The 19954-nt window shown below is 38.9% G+C and overlaps 1 protein-coding gene across 3 annotated transcripts; it reads right to left on the bottom strand.

The window, feature by feature from the left end:
• Positions 1-232: 232 nt before the first annotated feature.
• On the bottom strand, positions 233-19571 carry LOC132129699 (MYND-type zinc finger-containing chromatin reader ZMYND8-like). Of its 3 annotated transcripts, none has more exons than XM_059541369.1 (20): positions 18927-19571; positions 13991-14061; positions 13413-13573; positions 11184-11405; positions 9212-9325; positions 8978-9070; positions 8717-8804; positions 8578-8633; positions 7927-8004; positions 7680-7795; positions 6846-7318; positions 6648-6755; positions 6388-6546; positions 5210-5734; positions 4715-5119; positions 3701-3831; positions 3235-3315; positions 3011-3089; positions 2568-2807; positions 233-1112 (listed from the first exon to the last, which is right to left on the bottom strand). In XM_059541369.1, the coding sequence occupies exons 1-20, from the start codon at positions 18938-18940 to the stop codon at positions 934-936; spliced, it is 3393 nt and encodes a 1130-aa protein (XP_059397352.1). In that variant the 5' UTR covers positions 18941-19571; the 3' UTR covers positions 233-933. The 3 variants fall into 3 exon arrangements, with proteins under 3 accessions (XP_059397352.1, XP_059397354.1, XP_059397353.1); XM_059541371.1 differs by having other exon boundaries at positions 11184-11327; XM_059541370.1 differs by lacking the exon at positions 18927-19571 and adding an exon at positions 16243-16824.
• Positions 19572-19954: the final 383 nt, after the last annotated feature.

Raw genomic sequence — 19954 nt, 5'->3', positions numbered from 1 at the left:
TACTATTAACGTATTTTGTCTCAATAAACTCCAAATTTATATTTAGTAAGGTAGTTAAGTTTACGAATAGGGAAGGATTAAAGGATTTAAGATAAGTTCATGCAAAATAAGTCAGTAATATGTGCTTTGTTAGGACTAATAAACAGCCAAAATCATATTGATGTTTGCCAAGAAGCAACTAGTTGAATCGCATGCATTCACAGGTATTCTTGACACACGTGTAAAACAAGGATTTGTCTCATGAAGACTTTATTTTTCTTACAGATACAATCTCTGCTTATTCTTTTGTATTTACAGTATGTAAACAAGAGAGTCCACAAGACAAGAGAAAAAAGAAACATGCCCACAAAAAGTATAAACTTTTCCTTTACTCCTCTAGACTTTTGCTCGTTTTTGTATATTTATTTGTCAAGAAGCCTTTGTGGTTGAAAGATATTAAATTAAATCTTTCAAAAAAAAAAAAACCGCGTAGTGACAATCCTTTAGTACTAACAATCATGATCCATAATTGTTTGACAAACACGCTCTTCTTTTGATAAAATGAACTTACTCTTTCAGAGGCACTTCTAAGTGCATCTTTCACATTAAGAGAAAAAAATGATTTTGATCAAACACATTTAAGTTTACAAAAGTTGAGATGTATAAAAAAAAAAGGACAAGTTTTACAGTTGCATATGTTATATCAAAGGGTGTTTCTGTCTTTGTACTAAACAAGTCACGAATTCAAATACGAAATGTACATAGAAATGAATCAAACTTTTATAGGCATTATCCGAATGTTGAGTTGGATGTAGTGAACAGGAATTGACATCATGTCATGATCACACTGAACAAGAAACAGTCTGTTTGATATGAGTCAAGGTCCTTTGGTGTTAACATCTGACGGTCTTTGAATGGCACTGTTCTGATGCTAAAATAGATTTCACACTGGGGTTATGAGACAGCCACGGAGGAGCTGCCTTTATTGTTGTCTGTGAAAGGGGAGGGTCCTCGGTTTGCGGGTGATGTTCTTTCACCGGTTGGTGAAGGCTGGGTTTTAGGGGACTGTCCTACAGGTTTTCCTGCGGTGCCCGAATTGACTTCTGTTTCAGCTTCCTGCGGAGTTGCGGTGGCTAAGGTGATAACAAAAAGAGAAAAAATTATTAACACAATTGCTATTCAGAAATAAATGCAAAAGAAAACCGAGAGTGGCTATGTTCAGAATGTAATGCTATCTTACAACACACCGAATACTGCACTGTGTACACTGTATACTGCCTAATCAAATGTTCAATGACAGCACGTCCTCTGGGTTCACTGACGAGCCCAGTGCTTCCCCCAGCTAGGGTTGCCAGTTTTGTTTTTTGACAAAACCCATCCAACCACGTTTCGAGGTGTCCCCCGTTAAAATTCACATTCCAGGGGCTAAATATCACCTTATTGAGGTCGATTCAACCAGCAGCCATGAAAAACAACCCGGTAACAGGGTTTATATATCCCAATTTGGCAACTGCATTAAATACGTTTAGTTAGGAATTTCCCAAGTATGAAAGTGACATTAAACGAAAAGAAAATGACAGCCCACAGTCACCTACATCAGATCTTGTTGTTGATCTACTGAATGCCTTTTTCAAGGTGCTCTTTTGCAGAAAAAAGGAGGAATAACTGAGAAAGGATAAAGTACTCAAACTGAATTCGCTAACAAAGGTTTTGTGCACCATTTCAGAGATTGTAATGTATGAGTGACTAACATCTAGCACCGAGCACAAGTTATTAGGCCAGCTTTACTTTTTAATACGAGTAAAGGGACATGGAATGACTTTATTTCCAAGTGACAGGTGAGTGCTTTAATATTCGAGGAGTATTGATTCATGCATATTGTTATGGAGTTGTACGTGGTGGTTGGATTTCCAGCATGTGTACGGTTTTGCTGCTGTGGGCACATCATCATTTTAGAGTGATGTGATGTTCATAGTGAATCCTATATTGGTGGATTACTTTTACTGATCCGTGAAGGAAATTTGCTCCGAATTTAACCCACCCCCGTCTAGTCTACTGCTGAAATTGTTGATCAGCTGTCATTGTTGTTGAGAGCCTGTGTACCATAATAGGTATATAATATACACAAATATATTCCACGTTTACAAAAATCGCATACTGTGCACAGTATACACACTGTAGAAATAGTGCAGAAGTGCTATGTAAGTTTCTGAACATTTCGTATTCTGAACATAGCCATTCAGAGTTGTGGTCTTGCATTTGGTACATACTGGCACACTGAGCTGTGGTGCTAATTTGGGCAATAAAAGTTTGAATCTGGCCTGTAAGACTTCTTGATCCCTGTCATTTCTTCTCTCTTCTAGTCTTTTGGTAAAAGTGGCACACTCTTGGAAATAAAAGTTCCAAAAGCAGGTTTTTATAGCAATGCCATTGAAAGAACCAATTAGTGTGAAGAACCTTTTGAACAACAGAACGTTTACATTGATGATAAAGGTTCTTCATGGAACCATAGACTCCAATAAAGAACCTTTATTATTAGAAGTGTCAAGACCAAAAACAGAAAGAGAGTGAGGTGTAGGTCTGTTTACCTGACTGGGTGCAGGATTTCATGTGTTCGGGCCAGTGTGCCTGCTGGCAGGGGTAGTCACAGTAACTTGTGTTCCAGCAGCAGTAGAAGATGGCCTCTTTCTTGCAGTTGGCACACCACTGCTTCTTCTTGGTCTCGTCCACCGCCTGCTGTTTCTCCATCTCCATCTGTTTCTTCACCTCTGACACCAGCCGCTCTCTCTCCTGCTCCAGACTCTGCCTCATCTCAGCCATGGTCAGCTCTACACACACACACACACACACACACACACACACACAATAGTTATATATAAGTGGTTGAAGCTCTGACTTACTCATCTAGAACTTGTAGGAAAGGAGTTTAGTGATCTATTCTCTGTAAATGTTGTCTAATAAAACCATTGGCTATCATAAAACTCCCATAATGCAGTTTGCAGTGCTATTGTAAGTCATAAAAGAGAGTTACCGAGGTTATGTTTCATCTCTGACAGTTCCTGCTGATGCAGCCACTGGAGTTTCTCAATCTCAATCCGCAACCGCCGGATCTGCAACACAATCCACAGAGAACCATAACAAAGAAATTCAGTCTGTTAACCTGCAACCCGTACATGTACAACCTATAAATTCAATTTTTTTTATTAAAAACACATTAAGAGTATGAATGGTGAAATAAAATCAAGCAGCACAAACCTCTGCAATGGTGTTCCCCGTCGTGCTCTTAGAGAGATCATTGTATATCTCCGTCATCGTTCCCTTGATCACATCCATCACCTGCCATTATGAAGGAAAACAGACAGTCAACATCGATTTTAAAATTATTTAGGCAAAATGTAAGTAATATTAATTCAGCAGTAGAATTAATCAAGGATCAAATAAGTTAAATATCCAACAACCATCATAATTCATTCCATATAATAAATTTAAATACTAGAATGATATTTATACATATACACACATAAATACATATACATACATATATAAGGTCTTTTAAAGTCGCAGTTGTAGCTGTGGCCTGTAATCAAGGTTTCGGGTTTCAAAACATAATATTTAAAAATTTCCGATAAAAAAGCTCTACTGCTTTTTGGAGGTGTTCATTTGTACTAATGTGCTTGTTTGATTGAACCATCTTTACATCAGAAGGGACTATCTGCCTCACCTTAGTGGTGTACTTGGCGATGTCAGCGGCGACATCAGCGGAGGCCGGAGGGGTGAGGAAGTCTCCAGCCAGACAGGAAGTGGACGTACCTGAGCCCATGTTAACAGGTGAGGGGTCTTTGTGTTGAACAGCTGGGGAAACAACAGAAAGGGTTAATGCCAGCTTGAAACAACGTTATGGGCTCGATATGAATTGAGCTGCATAATGTTAATAAACACAGAGAATAAATATGTCTCATCCTTTAGTTTTGTAGGTTTTTTTTTTTTTTAGAAGTAGATGTCACTTGTGGATTAATATGAAGCTGGAATGTGAAACTCTTTATTTTTTTATTCTTTTGGAAAAGCCTTTAATTTTTTTAATAAAAGAGTGTATTATTTTTAGCTTTAAAACTGTCATCAGCCTCACAAGCATGGACAGATGATGAGCCATGATAAATGTATAATAAATTAATGTGATTTATTTTATATGGTGTGCTGACTCTATCATCCAGTCGCCCGAGGGGTCTCATTGTTTTTGTCAGTTCTGTAGAGCAAAGCAATCTGGGTAGTATATTATAGCAAAAATCTGTTTTAGATATACATTTTTAATTCAGATTTTAAAAAATCTAATTAAACAGATTATTATACAAAATTATAGTCATTAAATAAAAACAGATATATTTACATATATATTTACAAATATACATATACATATATATATATATATATATATATATATATATATATGTATATTTACATATATATTTATTATATGTATATTTACATATATTTACATATATCTAACAATTGTGTAACAATTAATTAACAAATTGTATATCATTTTTATATGTATTATATGTACTTATATCTTAAAATAAATTTATATTTATATATTTTTTTTATCTAGGGGTATTCAGCTAGATCAGTAAAAAAAAAAAAAAAAAAAAAATATATATATATATATATATATATGTATGTATAATTTCAAATATTATGGGAATAAAGCTTCTGCACTGAGAGGGGGTCTAGTGTTTACCTTTGACAGACTGTCTGGTCTGGTAGCGAGTGTTGGGGTTGTTTGCTGAGGTCTGGGGCTGCGCTTGGCTCTGAGGAGCCGTCTCAACTTGTTGTTGCTGTCTCTGCACCTTCTGAGACGACGTCTGGCATTTACCGCCAGCCGGGTTCCTCGACGAAGGCCGCTGGGCCGGCTGCGTGTTCTCCTTGGGCAGCAGAGGGCGCTGTTTTTTCACCATATTGGAAGCAACAGGGACAGCAGACATGGGCTGAAGAGCCGAGGTGGAGGTGGCTTGAGTGGTAGATGCAGCTGGGACGGTGGCTGGAGGCTTGATGGCTGATGCGGCGGCATCTTTTGGACCAGGATTGATGGAAGTGTTATCTGTAGAAGGAGCAGCTGATATGCTGGTAGATGCAGAAGCTTTACCTAAACAAAAGGAAGAACACAATGTAGACATACAATTTTAAGATTCAGATTAGAAATTATAAAACAAAATCCAAACTGTGAGGTACCTACCATTTGTTTTAATGGCGGTCTGATCTTTAGTTGTGGAGATGGGGGCTGATGGGGTCTCTTGCTTGGCTTTCTTCTTTTCCCTCCCGCCCTGTTCTTCCCCGAGGTCTATCACCAGCTCCCGCTCAGAGTCAGAGTCGCCCTCCAGCTCTGATCCAGCAGGCCGAGCGTCCTGCCCAGGCTGTGTCCTCTCCTTCTGGGGCTGCTGCACGGGTTTGCTCTTCTCCTGGGAGTCTTTCTCCACGCCACCGCTTACCTTCTCTTTGGTCTGGGGATCTGAGGGATGCTGGTCTCCACCTGGTGTTCCTCCAGCGGCTGACGGGGCAGTGTCTTGTTCTTGTGCTTGAGCGGATGGAGGTCTGGCTCTCTTTTTGGAGTCTCTGTGGGCACTGCTGTTGTGGTTAGAGTCCTTGGGCTTCTGTTCGTCCTCAGACATGTATTCACTGTCGCTGGAGTCTGATTTGTCCGAGTCGTCTGTGTCACTGTGCTCAACACGGCGGTACACGACATCCGAGATCTCATTGATTCCTGTGGATAGGAAAAAAAGAAAAATACATTTTTCTGTTTTAATAATTTACTGATTTCTTATCAGGGTACATAAAGGAGCTCAAAAGCAGGGTTTCAGACATACAACACCGTTTTGAAAGGATATTTATTTATTAAATGGCATTCTGGGAAATAAGTATTTCTTCTACCCTGGTCTATATATCGGTTTGTTTATCAGTTTATCAGTAAAAACATCTAGATTTTTTAAAAGTTCTTTTTAACTTTAAAGCAGGTTTTCATAAGCTTTCCCTTTTCTTGTTACTATTACAGTTACTGTATAGGATTCATTTGAAGTGAAATTAGTTTTAATTCTACTTCTTTATATTTAAATTTAAATTCTAGCTTCTTTTGCTCCCTCTAATTGAATTGAAAACACATTCTCAGTTCAATTCTGAACGCCGCAAACCTTGTAGTAAATACTTTATTCATATTTTTCCTGCTCGAAATCCAATACTGTCATTTTCATCTTATTCATCTTAAAGCAGGTTGGTTTGGTTCAAGGCTCTTTATTGAAGAACTTTACGTTATATGAACTTTATGATTTCTCTTATCAATGATTATTGACAACCAAGCTTGCCAAAAAAAGTGCACGGTCATTGTATGAGGTCTATTGTTAATCATCACATGTTCATTACCCAGCTGAGCCTTGCAGCTCTCTATAGTTTTATCCAAACTCCTAGTAGGTTTTTTAGGAGAGCTGAGGAGAACCGACGTCCCTTGCTGCTGCTGCTGCTGTTGTTGTTGCTGTACAGTTTCACTCAACTCCTTCAGGTCCATTTCGGCTTTAATGCGATCTGAGGGATCACATCCAATACAAATATTCAACAAACATGAGAAATAAAGGATCAGAGATCAGTGGTTGTTTCGGTAGGCCTCAGGCTGATTCGAGACTCACCCAGATTGAGGTTAAGTATGCCTCCGGTGCCTGAACTCCTTTCCTGTTTAACCGACGTGGGCAGGAGAGGCTTGGGGCTGTTGCTTGTCTTTACAGACGCAGGAGACGCTGTGGGTAAAACTTTAAAACTTTAATCACCCACTATTAATCATAAAATCAAACACTAGCCATTTCAAAGTATCGAATCGAATGACTCACCTGTGCAATCCATCGAGTCTTCACCGCCGCTATAGTGACTGGATGACACTCTCGGCCCTCGTTCGTCCTGCTCGAGGTCAGACCCCGTGTGGACTGAGGAGTTGGTGCTCATTGGTGACCTGGGCATGTCTGTCACAGAGACCCGCCGCCCCGGTCCTCCTGACATCACGGTCTTACTCAAGTGCATCTTGGGGGATGCGGTCATGTCGAAGCTGAACTTGACCTTGTCCTGTTTGTCAGGCTTCACCGTGCCTTTTTTAGGGTTATTAGGGTCCTGCAGCATCTGGAACTGGTTGTTGGGTGTGTAAGGTGTCCTGAACGGGGCGTAGTTGAACACGCTGTATTTCTTGCGCACGTTTTCCACGTAGACCTCCATTTCCTGCATGGCGCTGTTGAAGATGCTTTTGGTCTTCTTCACAGAGAAGGGGATCTCCTTAGACATGAGGTAACAGTTGTTTAAGGGCACCCAGGCTCTGAAAGACAAATGAGGATGAAGTACATATTTTAGTATATAGAAAAATAATGTATGACAGAAAAACTCCTTGATAATATTGATATTGTTGTAAATATAACAAGTACTTGATACAATGACCATTAGGAATTCTTAAATTGGAATGCACATATAGATACAGATGAACAAAAAACATAAACTTAACTAAACACATTGTAGCCTAACTAATCCCCTAAAATCAAGCAAACATCCCAAATGTATTTGCTACTGCGTATAAATCACAGATGCCATTTGCTGGAGATTTGCTGGAGGTGATTTTTTTAATATATATTTTGTAAATATTCAACATATTGATAATGTTTTTGCCAGATTAACCGGCTCACCTGTCATGCTGGCCAAAGAAGCGTGCGTCCACCTGACCGTCCTTGTCCCTCAAGGCTTTAGCGGGCCAGAAGGGAAAACCTTTCAGTTTGGCCCACACTAAAGGATGAGGCTGAGACTGCATGAAAGCAACAAACATGACCATCAGCCACCCATTACATACAGCCCACATATTTAACTAGATGATTTTCTTTTTTAAATCATATTGCAAAATGACTAATCTAATATTAAAAATCATCATCCTCTTACACAAGGTTCACAGAACCAGTTGTCCCTCTTCTGACAGGCGGACAGGTAGCACTCTGGACAAACCTCAATTTCATTCATCTGTGGATGATTTATAGATACTGTAGTTCTTTTCTTAGACAACCTTTACAGCATTAAAATGTATACAATTATATACATATACATATACATATATATATATATATATATATATACACACACACTATTGTTTAAAAAAATTGAATGGATGCATTGATTTGATCAAAACTGACAGTAATTACATCTATAATGATACAAAAGTTTTTTTGTTTTTCAAATAAAATGTGCTTATTTTGAACTTAGAATCGTGTAAAAAATGGATCATGGTTTTCACAATAATATAAAGCAGCACAATTGTTTTCAACATTGATAATAATAATAATAATAATAAATGTTTCTTGAACAGCAAATCAGCATATTAAACTGATTTCTGAAGGATCATGTGACACTGAAGACTGGAGGAATGATGCTGAAATTGAATCTTCGATCACAGGAATAAATTACATTTTAAAACATATTAAAATAGAAAAAAAGTAAATAAAACTAGTGTCTTTCACCATTAAAACAAACTTTTGAATGAAAGTATTTGGTTTATATACAGTATGACATGTATTGTAAGGATATTACAGTACTCACTTCATGTTCACAGATCTTGACAATAACTTTAGCAGTTGCTGTTAGCTTATGGTTTGCTGAAATAGACACATTGAAGTTTCATGAATGTACAGATATGAGTCATGATACATGTGCACTGATTTCACAGACCAGCACTCACCTCCATTATAAATGATACAGTTGTGTAGAATCCACTTCATGTCAGCCAAAAATGCTTCTGTGCAACCGTACATTTTCTTCTTGATATTCTACACACACACATATTTCTCAGTTACAGTATTTTTTACCTTTAGGCACATACAGTGGCCTCAAAATCTAAACTTCAAAAAAAAAAGACAAAGATGTTTATTGGTTTTAAATGATAGACACTCTTCAGAATGAACACAAAAAGTACACTTGTAGTACAGAAGAGCGAATCTACCTTCTCTAGAGTGGACAGGTCCATGGGGTGAAATATATACTCGGCATAATCCGGGTGCTGTTCAAGTGACACTGGCTTCTGAAACGGTTCGGTCTGCAAGATAAATCATTCATAATGATACACCGCAGGGGTTGAATTAGTGTAATGCACTCACATAAAAACTGAGACCATCAAAATGAAACAATGGAGGGATTACATAAACTGTGAGGATTTAATGTGGTGTTGTTGACTCACCCCTGGCTGTTTCATTTTCTGCAAAGCGAACTTCAGCAGGTAGGACAGCTGCTCCAGGTTCAGCATGGTCATAGCTTTACTCTGAGTCTCTATGCACTCAGCCACCGTTATTTTCTGAAGCAGAGATTGAATTGACTGTACTATATTCACAAATCACATACACTTTAGAATCATTCATGTGCTCTCAAACATTCGTAAAGTGACTGTTGACTGTTACTGTCTATTTAACTTGATATAATAAAACGTAGTCAAATAAATTCATTCTGCTGTTGGTAAGAACGAACAACTGAATGATATCTGCTCCGAATAAGGGGTGTAGAAATGCATTTCAGCTGTAAACATAAATTGTCCTGGAATCAATTTATTTGTGAGCAAATTTCACATTTCATGATGCATGACAAGATTTAGCAAAAATTATATCTATGCCCCTATTAAGCAAATTCAACCAGTTTAACTAGTTTCTGAAATGTCTAGTTCATTCTAGTCCGAACAAAAGCATAAAACTCTTAAGTAAGGAATGCTGCAGCACCTGTATTAGTGAACACACTTGTTCCAAAACCTAGTGAGCGTGTGTCTACTGCACTGATCTATAATATAGAATAATATTATATATATATAGATCAGTGGTCCACTGCCTAGACAGCATCCTAAATGTTATGGAAAAAATAGCGCTCACTCAAACCACTCGTCTCTAAGCTAAAAAAATACTGATACCGTATTTTTCGAACTATAAGTCGCACCTGAGTATAAGTCGCATTTATTTAGGACCAAGAACCAAGAGAAAACATTACCGTCTACAGCCACGAGAGGGCGCTCTGTGCTGCTCAGTGTAGACAACAGGAGCACAGAGCAGCATAGAGCGCCCTCTTGCGGCTATAGACGGTAATGTTTTCTCTTGGTTCATTTCTCTTGGTTCATGTCAAATTAATTTTGATAAATAAGTCGCACCTGACTATAAGTCGCAGGACCAGCCAAACTATGAAAAAAAGTGCGACTTATAGTCCGGAAAATACGATACATGATAACACCATAAGCATACAAATATATAATACGCTCAAACACTGGTCAAAACAGCCAATTCAATTATCCTGTTAAATGACTTAACACTTTTTTAGTACCGAATGAAATGTTCATTTATAAATCAACATTTAACGTGACTCGTCTGCTATTTTGAATAATAAAAAAAAGCATTCAGGGATTCTCCACAAATGATACTGCGATATTTTGGGCAAAATAATGCAAAAGATGATACTATGAAGAATGTTGCGAATCGAACAACATTCGAGCGCGTTGACTTCCACTGTATCATCCATTCTCAAAATATCTTTTATGTTCCAGAAAGTCATGTCAGAATTTTATTTTAGTATTATTTACATACTTTTATAGTATTTGTTCATTTTAAAAGAAGTTAAGTTTTAATAAATAATATAATAAATTTTAGTCTTAAGTTTTAGTAATTTTGTTACATGCTTTTGCCATTTGTATTAGTTTTTTTGTTTAATTCTATATAGTTTTTATCTAAGTTTTTGCAATTTTAGTACTTTCCATTTGTTATATTTCACTTATTTATTATATTCCTATATAGCTTTTACTTATTTTATTTAAAGTTTTGGTAATTTTAGTAACATACATATAACTAGCTGAAAACAAGTGGACATTTTTAGTTAATGTTGTCGTTAACAAGACTATACAGTTTGGAATGACTTGAGTGAGTAAATGACCATTTTCATTTCTTGCCCTTTAAGTTAATTGTGCCTAATTTTTGAAACAATCTTCACATCAGAACTTTGCCTGCATGTCCCTCGAAATAAGTAGACAGCTCACTAGGTTTTGGAACAGATCTTGAGTTTCCATTTGCCTGGTTATGGGCAGTATTTATTACTATTTAGCAGCGCTTCATGCTCTGAACATATTTAAAGTGCCAGAAGGACAGTCCCGTGACATAACAGCCGACATACACAGTCCTCAGTACCTCGCACTCTGGACAGAACCAGTCGCCCTCAGGCTCTGCGGCCAGTTTGAGGCACTTGGCGTGGTAGACGCGCGGGCAGAGCTCACAGCAGAGCACCTGACCCTCGCGGTGACACACCCAGCAGTAGAAGTCATTCCTCCCGTCCTGCGGTACAACATCAACAGGGTCTGTGGTGAGTGCGGGCTGCTTGACATAGTAAAAGGGACCATGTCTAAGCTCACACTGAAATGCAGGCAAGAGAGACAGGGCAAGGGGTCAAATCACAAGCCACAACACTCGCAGGGGAAACGTAGCAAGACACTGCAATAAATCAAGAACGGACAAGTAAGCAGTCATATGACCACTGGGTCAAAAACTGCACACTGGGAAGATTTCACATTTCCCTAAACACACTGTATGACCCATGTGTGATCTGAGAAACACGTGATGTCTGAGATCAAGTGCTGGATTTGAACAAGGATTTGAACAAATTCCTAAATTACGATCAGATGCCAAATACAGATTGGCAGGATCAAGAGACAATGCCAAAATATACTTTAGACCAAGTTGTGATTTAATGGAAATATATTAAACATAATCATAAAAACTGGCAGTTAATAATTAGTTTTCAATACCCGTAAGGTATCAAAAGAAATCAATAAATATAAATTATTATTATTTTTTTTTAAATAAGACCAATAAACAAATCCACATTTGGCATCTTTCATGAAACATTGTTCACCACAACAACAGCACAACATTCAATAAAATCAGTGCACTTGATTTTTATCTGTAATAAAGTGAACACACAGTGGTCCCAGAAAGAAGCATTTGGACACTTTTCATATGCAAAAAAATGATAAGTAACGAAAGCAACAGCTTTTCTTAGAACTAACTTCCTTTTTAGCTCTTTTTGCAGTGACTTTAACCAGCTGGTAACCACAGGTGCAGTTCATCACATTAAGTATATATATACTAAAAAAGTTTGAGGTCAAGAAGATTTTTTTAAATGTTTTTTTTTTTTATATAAATGAATGTTTTTATATAATGTCTCTGGAGCAAATTTCTGAAGGATCATGTGACACTGAAGACTGAAGTAATGATGCTGAAAATAAAATTAAATAGTACTTACTTACAATATTAAAGTTTTATTGTATTTCTGATCAAATAAATGCAGCCTTGGCATGCACAAAAACTATAGAATACCCAAGACACGTCACTCGTATAGTTTTGAATGGGGAAAAAAGCTACGCTCAATATGGCCGCTCAATCGCAGGAAGCCCCGCCTTCTGAATTAAAGAGCCAATCGCTTATCGGTAAAAATCAGCAGCTGCCTTTAGAAGTCCCAGTTGTTACAGAAACTGTCAGTGCTCTAAGACAAGCTCTTAGGACTGCGCACTGACTGATCTAACCTGAGAAATAAGCTTTTTATAATGCTATTAGAGCAAAGGTAACAACATTTATGACACTGTTGTTGTCAGATTTCTTCAGTGATTTCAAATATGAAATTTAATCCTAAGATTAGTGAACAGTTTTGGAGAATTTGACGTTTCCCCATTCAAAGAGATAGGAACTGTACTTGGATGCCCGAAAGGCGTTTCAAAGATGGCTGCTGAGTGACATGACTTGTCTTAAAGAGACTTTGGCGTGCATAAGAGACTTCTTTCAAAAACATTAAAAAAAAAACTAATATCAACCCCAAACCTTTGAACGGTCTGGAACATGTTCAACAAACATTAGATAACCAGAAAGTGTCACAATACATTCTGCCTTCATTATAAACAGTATGTCAACTAAATATTCCTTTTCTATTATTTTACTATCTAATGCAATGACATGAATCAATCAAAGTGACAGTTCCCCCCAAAACAAAAATTATTTAATCATTTATTAACCCTTGTCTCTTTTCAAACATTATTTCTTATGTGCAACAGAAAGAAATGTTTCAGTGTTTGTCCAATGTTGTTTGGACACCATTGGATTTCATTTTATGAACAAAAACATGACATATACATATATTCACACATAGGGTCGACTTTGATCATGCAAATCAGTCATTTATTTAAATTGGCCGTTTGAATAGAAAAATGCAAGAAAATGTAAAAGGACACGGGAAGAGACAAGAGTTTGACTTACAAACCAAAGGTCTGTTTTAGATGCTATGAATGTTTTTCAGTTAATTTGAGCAGGAATTATCAGCTCCAACCAATTTCAATTCAACAAAAGAGGGAAGCCAAGGAGGGAACATACTTGGTCTTTACTGCTGTTGACTAATCCCGGTTTCTTCTTCTTCTTTGTGGGACTGGGTGACGTGTCAGAAGCAGAGTGTCCGTTTGAGGAATGTGGAGGACTGGGTGCTTTCCTCTTCTGCGGAGCCAGCGCCTGCTCTGCCGATCCTAGATCAGGGACCGCTGATGAAAGAACCACAGCTGCTTTACTAGGCAAGGCATGGATAATACAACACGTCACCCAGCTGGGCCTATGATTGTGACCCTTCAAAGCATTGACATCCACATGCACAAAAAGGGTTGCCTTTTATGCACATCTTCAAGACTCAAACAAAACGTCTGACTAACCTACTAACACGAATACCAGACAGCAACAATCAGTCGGCATAATGAAAGACAAAATTAGGTTGCCTGCCACATTTGATGTGGTTCAGATTAAAAGCGTGACTTGCTTTTTATTCATTTGAGCTCATGAACTGAACTCTCACAATCTGACAATCTATATTTGGAGTCTGTTACATAAGACTGCATGAACTGAGAAAGATGAAGCAGAGTGATACAACTAAAGTGCCACATTAGAAATCAAAGGGAAAAAAATACCTTTGGGTGGCATGGACGCCTCCATCCCATCAACAGCATCAGACTCCGTCTTTATTTCCTCCACAGCCAAACTAAATGAAGTAGAGAGAGAGCAAAATAAATGCTTGAATAAGACACTGAAATCTCGTGAGGTCTCCCCCCGAGATAAAAGACTTGGGTGATGTAATCTAATCTCCAGAGTTATGTTGTTGTTGTTCATTGCAATCGTCCTCCATTCCACATCTTGTGCAAGAAGACCCTTGCATGAGTATTGCTTTGTCTGAACTGTACTGTAACCAATCATTGGCCTGCAGAGTGAATTTACATGATGTTATTAAGCCGTTACCCTTTCTCATCTGATCGAGACATACGAGACGTAAACTCTCTCTTGTTCTGTGTCTAGTAATAGATCAGCACCTCCTTCAAATGAAGCAATAATATTTGGGGTGGGGAACGCCGCAGTGAACAGGTCCAATCACAAGGGATTATGAAGTAGACGTCTGCTGAGCACTGGAGAGTGTCTTTAATTCAGTCTCATTAGTCTACTTCTTGTCTGAGAGGATTTGACCTCGTCCAAGTTCAGGCATGATTGGTACGAAAACACCATCAGCTACTGACACCGATAGATTCAAAATGTGGTCTATCAAGCATAAGGCTGTCAAGATGACACCATTTTTTTTTTAGTTAATTCAATTCAAGTTTATTTGTATAGCGCTTCTTGCGATGCAAATTTTTGCAAAGCAGCTTTACAGAAAATTTTAGTTTCTACATTATATGTAGTAATAGCGTATCAGTGGTGACAGCGGCACGCAGATACGGTTTCTACATCGTTTGCATTTTGATTTGAATGAAAACAATGTATCCGTGTGCCGCTGCTGACACAAAACAACATACGCTGTTTGCGTTCAGTGGATACTCTCTGAAATGTTGCTAGGGTGACGTGAACGAGACGAATTGTTGAATAAATTTGTTGTATTTCTTTTTCGCACAAAAAAATAGTCGTAGCTTCGTAAAATTAAGGTTGAACCCCTGATGTCACATGGATATTTTACCAATGTCCCTGCTATGTTTCTGGACGTTGATCACGGTAGTACCTTTGCTGTCTATGGGAGGGTCAGAGAGCTCTCGGGATGAATCAAAAATATCTTAATTTCTTACGGGTTTGGAACGATAGCACATTTTTATTTGTCACGGGTAAAAAGATTTGTGGCCTTGTGCTGAGCAGCCCCACCTACAATGAAATCTCATCGGACAGATGCACATTTTGGTCATTTGCAGTACAAATTTTCACGTTGAGTTGGTCTTGGCAAGTGAAGACCTTTAGTATGTGCTGCTGAAAGAAAAAAAAACATTATTTGCGCAACACAACAAATTTGACGTTTAATGTATCCAACAGTTTTGTGAAATGGTATTTCTAACCAGTGAGAATTCGGTGGACAAGACTACCCAAAACCAATTTTAGTCTTGCGCGATTAATGTGACAGGTTTAAGAAGGAGTCTATAAAAATTCCTTCTGCTTGAGTTTCTTAAATGTGGCCCAATCCTTGCAAATAAAGATCTATCCCCCTGAACTTAATATTCAATGTTGTAAGTGCTATTATTTGACATTATCATTTGACCAAAAATAACATCTAATAATAAATAGAGGTAACAAATAAATGCTAAACATTTGGTGATAATTTAATCTAATCAGAAACATTTAAGAACAGTTAATAAAAATAAACTGATAAGCTGAAGAAATTAACAAAAACAAAAAGAGGGGACTACTCTACTTAACTCTCAACCACATGTATCCTGACCACAATGAGGCCTTATTTACCCCCATACAGAGGAAACCCGCTTGGGTCAATCAATCAACGAAAACCTTCTCAACCACAAGGGCAGGATGGAAATGACGGGTACCAAAAAGCAGCTCATAAATGACAGGTGAAAGTGAAGAGGCCAATGGCACAAACACAAGCCTACAACGGCGAGGCCTTGATCCCAGTCTTTGTGCAAAACAAAAGACTAGAAGCTGGCAACAGTTCTCCATTACATGAGGTCAGGATTAGGACCAGTGTTAAGAACAAGCACAACTGAGAGGATTGATCATCAGGCCACAATGAGGCCTTAGTCTTTTACTAATTCTCATTGACAGGGCCACAGCTTGACATCGCAGAAGATAATAATCATATACTGTAAGATATTCAGAGACATCCTTCCAGAGGACAATATAAAAGGAAGAAATCCATCAAAATGGCACATAATTCTCCGCGTCGATGAATAAAACTCACCTTTCTCACAAGAAAATATTCCAGGTTGTACAGAAAAATCACACAGAGTGTGTCAGAAATGACAATAATGACATAAGTCTGGAGAAAGTGTATCCGTTTCAGCAAAAAAAAAAAATAAGCCGTGGAATGACTGAGGTGGGAAATGCACATCTAAGCGTGAAGCCAAGGGCCTGAGGGCTCTCCATTTTTGACTGTAATGCGAAGCCGTGAGGATGTTATGTCACATTAGGGCCACGTCACGACAAAAGCTCCCATCCACAAGGCCTCTCTTTTCCTGCTCGCTTCAGAAAGGTCAAATAATGTCAAGCCAACTGCGTGGCTGAAGATCCAGATCTCTACACAGAAATCAAAGAAACAGGAAGTCCTGAAGCTGATCCGATGACGAGAAAGAAAACCACTGCTCTGCAAGCAAACCGGCCTCCAAACCTGAGTCTTCTAGAACGATCTGAGCAGAGAGACAATCAGAGGTCCCCGCAAACAGACCCAAATAAAGAGCAAGGCAGCTGTGAATGTGGAGATAACTGGTCAGAGTGAGCCGAGGTCTTTTTTTCTCTCTTCGCAGGAAATGAGAGTGCCTCCCTTCCCCCAGCGCTCTGCTCGAGCTCCCTTCCCCCTCCCTCCAGGCCAGAGACGCGGCTCTGGCACGTCCATGGCACAGGAGCTTACAGTAAACAGGGAAAACGAGAGAAACCTGTGCATATAGGTCAGTCTCAAGAGCCACCGCTTAGAAAAACAAGTGAAGCGGTAATGCACTTGAGGATCAACATGCAAACAAACGTTTGCCATTCAGACAAGGCAAACCGTTCTCCCAGATTGTGCTCTGGGGCTGTCAAAAAAGAGCAGCTTTGTGGTTCACGGTGGCTTTACAAGCACACAGTTGTTTCCTGTCACAGATGTCGATGTTGATACGACTCAACTTCTTCTGTTGCTGATATAACGCAGGCAAAATAGCCTTGTCAGACCACTACTGGTCGTTTCCTCCCAATGGCAGAAAGCCAATCACCACAATCCTTTCTAACATTTTTTCCTTGACAAGAATCCCAATCGCAGTGGCATGAGCTCCCTGGGAACACATTTTGAGCTGCACCGTACCAACATAAAACCCTCCAGTCATTTTCCCATAAAGAGTAGTTATATAAACAATATGTAAAGGTCTAGCCGACTGTATTGTGATTGTAATTAAATTAATTGTTCATAATTACAACAACTAACTCACAAGCCATTTGCTGTTGATAAACAGGTGAAATATGATATGTATTGAATGTTTTTTTTAAACCAGCCATAAATAGCATTAGAAAGGCCAAGGATCTGTTGGGAATGCAGCAGGAGGCTTTTGGTCCTGTGTGGTTTGTGCTCGCTTGTTTTGTCTTTGGGAGCAGCTGTGTGTGTGTGTGTGTGTGTGAAAGTGCTATTTTATTGTTAACTTCACAATAAAACACTAAAGAAACTTAAAGGAGATGAATAATAATAATAATAATAATAATAATATGTAACGTCATCCAAATAATCTTTTTAAAAGCGCTGTTTTACACCACAGGCTGGTCTATGACAGGAATCTGTTGTTTTGACATTTTTTTAAGTTTAAAAAGGAACTGAATTCAACATTTTAATTTCAAGTTATTTTAGCTGTGCTAATGCTAGCTTTGCAATACAGCAATGGAAAAAATCCCTGCTCTTAAAAAACTAAAAGTCAATCATAATTCTGATTAACTCGGATGTTGTTGTGTTTTGCCATGTGGCTGTCTGCGTTGTAGAGTATGCACGATAAATAAAAAAATATTTCCTTATTATATAAATTCTTTGCATGATGTATATGAATCAGATAAAATCCTTATTCAGGAATAATCCATGCTTGGAAAAAAAATGGTGTCTCAGACTATTTTTAAACTCATACTTGCAATGTGACTGACAGTAAAAAATGCTAGCAAAAAATGCAAATGGCCATATATTTTCTTAAGGATGTGTTCAAAAACAGCACAAAAAATAGCTGTACCGCCAACTAAATGAAGAATGACACTAGATTGCCCTCCTGAAACAAACTATAACCTGAAAACATAAGACAAACACGACTGTCACGGAAAAAATGTGAATAAAATGGAATATATATAAATAAATATATATATATATATATATATATATATATATTTTAAAAAGTTTTAAATTACCCATCCTGCCCCTGTGTAAAGTGACCACAGCTGGGGCTCTCAGCTCTCTAATAAGGCCCTAACAGATGCCTCCATTTTCTATGGCGGGGCTTGTGACACAAACAGACAATGGGACAGGCAATCAGCTTACAAAAGTACATCGCTCGAGCACCCCACCCCCCTGGTCCTCCACCTCCTACGTGGGGCAGATCAACAGAGGGCCCTACATATCCAGAAATGACTGTCACTGAGCTGTTTGTCAGTACAGCTATGAGTGATATCTGACTTCGTCTGCCGTGTAACCATGTGACCGAGCAGCCCACGGGCCAAAGCTCAGAAGAACGAGAGAGGAGAAGAAGAAGAAGAAGAAGAACCCCCCCCCCCCCCCTTCCTCCTCTGCCCTGTTTCTCTCTGAGACACAGGCCTTTGCTTAGGCCTCCCCGGTCACTGGAGAATCAAATCTGCAATTCACAGTGTTAGCAGTGGATGAAAACAGTACAATGACGAGAAATGACAGACGTAAGAAAACCTCAGGCTTACCTCTGTGGATGCATGGCTGAAACAGTGTAATGTCAACACTTATCAAACATGGAGGACAGCCTCAGCCTGTAGACTAGGGAGGGCTCTCCCCTTCACACTCGGAGCTCAGGCCTGTGTGATCAGAGCAGGGCCGTGATTGGCTGCCCTCCGGCTCGCAGGATGTAAGGCCTCGTCTGATTGGCCGAGGCGCTTCCTGAGTAATCATCTTTGTTCAGCGCTGCAGGATCAGTGAGTGCGGGAAAGAGCACGGGTGAGAGGGAGAGACACATCTAGGCCTCACTCGATCAAAAACAGGCTTGATTTGAGCAGAGCCACTGCGAACTGGCAGCTGAATGTCGGTTATCTGTGGAAATATGGTGTGATTTCGCACTGAAGCTCTGTTGTTTGTCTCCAGTCCGTGTGGAGGCCTTCGTTTAATCCCTGCCCCCACAGGAACCGGTTGAGAAATAAAGACACTCCTTCAGTGAAATTTAGCCCTAGGCAAAAATAGTTCAGCCACCATAACTTACTGTGCTTGAACTGCAACCGATTCATGAGAAATATGTAAAGCAGATATTCAACCTAAAATGTGAAGAGGAAACAACAACACAATGTACTATTCCACCGTGGTTTGAAAATGAAGGGATTCTCCATCCCCAAAATGAAAATCACTTACCCCCATGTCGTTCCAAACCCGTGAAAGCTTCGTTCATCTTCGGAACACAATTTAAGATATTTTGGATGAAAACTGGCCTCCCAGACTGTCCCATAGACTGGCCAAATAAATAACAGTGTCAAGGTCCAGGAAAGTCTAAAAAATCATCGTCAGAATAGTTCATCTGCCATCAGTGGGTCAACCGTAACGTTACGAAGCAACGACAATACTTTTAGTAACTACACGAAGAAACAAAAGTAACTTTATTCAACATTTTCTCTCTTCTGTGTCTCTCTATTTTGCCAGTTCTGAGCAGTACGCAGATGGCGTATGCTCTTCTGTGTCAGCCGCGCCACGACCATACGTTTTTTACGTGTTTTTATACAGTATATGC

Source organism: Carassius carassius, chromosome 46, assembly GCF_963082965.1.
Source record: "Carassius carassius chromosome 46, fCarCar2.1, whole genome shotgun sequence".
NCBI classification, from domain to species: domain Eukaryota; kingdom Metazoa; phylum Chordata; class Actinopteri; order Cypriniformes; family Cyprinidae; genus Carassius; species Carassius carassius.
Note: the sequence above shows the minus strand (reverse complement) of the source record. Positions and strands in the feature narration are given on the sequence as shown.

Excerpts from the sequence above, each read along its gene's own strand:
- LOC132129699 (XM_059541369.1), bottom strand. Across the intron at positions 5,735-6,387 it reads GAGCTGCAAGGCTCAGCTGG|GAATCAATGAGATCTCGGAT; the intron begins GTAATGAACATG and ends TCCTATCCACAG. Across the intron at positions 5,120-5,209 it reads GACCGCCATTAAAACAAATG|GTAAAGCTTCTGCATCTACC; the intron begins GTAGGTACCTCA and ends CCTTTTGTTTAG.